Source organism: Lipotes vexillifer, unplaced genomic scaffold, assembly GCF_000442215.2.
Source record: "Lipotes vexillifer unplaced genomic scaffold, Lipotes_vexillifer_v1.1 scaffold583, whole genome shotgun sequence".
NCBI lineage: Eukaryota > Metazoa > Chordata > Mammalia > Artiodactyla > Lipotidae > Lipotes > Lipotes vexillifer.
The window spans coordinates 1,641,369-1,642,549 of NW_006784184.1; the positions used below are offsets into that span (position 1 = coordinate 1,641,369).

At 64.9% G+C, this 1,181-nt stretch overlaps 1 protein-coding gene across 1 annotated transcript in view; it reads right to left on the reverse strand.

Moving 5' to 3' along the window:
- APLP2 (amyloid beta precursor like protein 2) overlaps positions 1-281 on the reverse strand; it is a 70,071-nt gene extending 69,790 nt beyond the window's left edge. Inside the window, exon 1 of the mRNA XM_007456583.1 lies at positions 23-281. Coding sequence (XP_007456645.1) covers positions 23-127 — 105 coding nt within the window. The 5' untranslated portion in view covers positions 128-281. The remainder of the gene's footprint in view (positions 1-22) is intronic.
- Positions 282-1,181: the final 900 nt, after the last annotated feature.

Sequence of the window (1,181 nt, forward strand, 5' to 3'; positions counted from 1 at the left end):
CGGGCGCTCGCCCGGTGCCCACCTCAATGTAGCCGGCCAGAGCCGCGGCGGGCGCCGTGAGCCCAAGCAGCAGCAGGAGCAGGAGTTTGCCCGTGGCCGCGGCGGCCGCGGTCCCGGTGGCCGCCATCCCTCGCCGGGTCGCTCTAGCGCTCGGCGCTCAAGCTCACACACTCGGACTCCGGAGCTCTCCCCACCGCGACCCAGAAGCATCTGAAGCCCGTTCGCCGCCGCCCCGGGGGATTTACACCGACCGGAACTGACTTCACAAAACCACGCCCTCCATATCCAGCGCCCAATGCCGGCCTTCAGAACCGCCGCAAGACACCGCCCCTTGTTCAGTCCAGATCCAACCAGGGGACGGGAGGGCCCGCCCCTCCCGCCGCCGCAGACGTGCTCCCCCGCCAGGCCCCGCCCCCAGCCGCTCACGCCCCGCCCCCGCCGGGACCCCGAGGCCCAGAGACGCGGGGGTGTACGCGGGGGCGTGCGCAGGGTGGGTGGGGGTCCGCAGCTCGGCCCGGGCGGAGGCGCGCTTCGGCCTCTGGAACCGTGCACGGTTGTCTGCCCGCAATGCGACCGTCTGTTCGCCTGCAGCGGCCTGATACGGACACGCCCCACTCCCCGCCCCTGCGGGGTATTTTCCAGATTTCTCTGGGTACCGCCCTCTTTGGGGTTCTGAAAATGATTTTATTAAAAACAGGATTAAAAAAAAAAACAGGATGAACTGTTCCGAGTCCAGGCAGGTTTGCAGAAGGGCCCTCCCCGCGGGCAGAGGAAGGGCTGCCATGAGGCAGCTTTCCTCTGCTTCGACCCCGCGCAGGGCGCGCCCCTTCCCAGCGCGCTGCCAGCCCGGAGCCGGCTTCGCCCTTTCCTCGCCGCTCCGCCCGGCCGTGTTTCCACGCTTTTGACCTCTGTTTCTTAGGCCTCATCCTTCCTGTTCCTCACCAGTGGCCACTAGAGCCCGGGATAGCTTCCTCCCACTGGAGACCAGTAGTGCAAGGAAAACGTTGACCTCAGAGCCCAGGTCCCCTTCCTCGTGTATTTTAGGAAAAGATCATTTTTCCTTTTTTCTCCAGTTTAAGGTCACTAGCAAGAGACCTGCTTCTCTCTGCCTTCTTGCTCTGCTGCGTTTCCACTTTCAGTCGGGAAACATTCTGCTGCCCGGGTTCACAGCTGGCACGGCC